Source organism: Lipotes vexillifer, unplaced genomic scaffold (assembly GCF_000442215.2).
Source record: "Lipotes vexillifer unplaced genomic scaffold, Lipotes_vexillifer_v1.1 scaffold1129, whole genome shotgun sequence".
NCBI classification, from domain to species: Eukaryota; Metazoa; Chordata; class Mammalia; order Artiodactyla; family Lipotidae; genus Lipotes; species Lipotes vexillifer.
Window position 1 is genome coordinate 1,775,709 of NW_006789022.1, and position 347 is coordinate 1,776,055.

The 347-nt window shown below is 65.4% G+C and overlaps 1 protein-coding gene across 1 annotated transcript in view; it reads left to right on the forward strand.

Annotated features, from left to right (window-relative positions):
- MAP4K2 (mitogen-activated protein kinase kinase kinase kinase 2) overlaps positions 1 to 347 on the forward strand; it is a 12,196-nt gene that overhangs the window by 617 nt on the left and 11,232 nt on the right. Inside the window, exons 3-4 of the mRNA XM_007462206.1 lie at positions 46 to 103; positions 327 to 347. The exon at positions 327 to 347 is cut by the window's right edge and continues 43 nt beyond it. Of these exons, the coding sequence (XP_007462268.1) occupies positions 46 to 103; positions 327 to 347 (79 nt within the window). The remainder of the gene's footprint in view (positions 1 to 45; positions 104 to 326) is intronic.

Consider the following 347-nt stretch of genomic DNA (forward strand, 5'->3'; position numbering starts at 1 on the left):
TTCACCCCCCTCCTTATCTCGCTTCACCCCCCTCCGCCCCTGCAGGCCCGCGACACGGTCACGTCCGAACTGGCCGCGGTCAAGATAGTCAAGCTAGACCCAGGTGAGGGCCCGGAGCCAGGGCCTCAGCGCTGGAGGGAGGGCAGAGGGCCGCAGAGCGGGCGCGGTGTGAGAGTTGACATTTCCGAGACCCCCTGAGAGGCAGGCCCCGGGAGGTACTGTCCGCTGGCACCTGTCTGCCCTGGAGAGAGGAGGCACTCTGCCCATTTTGCAGATGGGGGCATTGAGTTAAGGCGGCCCCCTTCATGATGCCCTGTGTTTCCCAGGGGACGACATCAGCTCCCTTC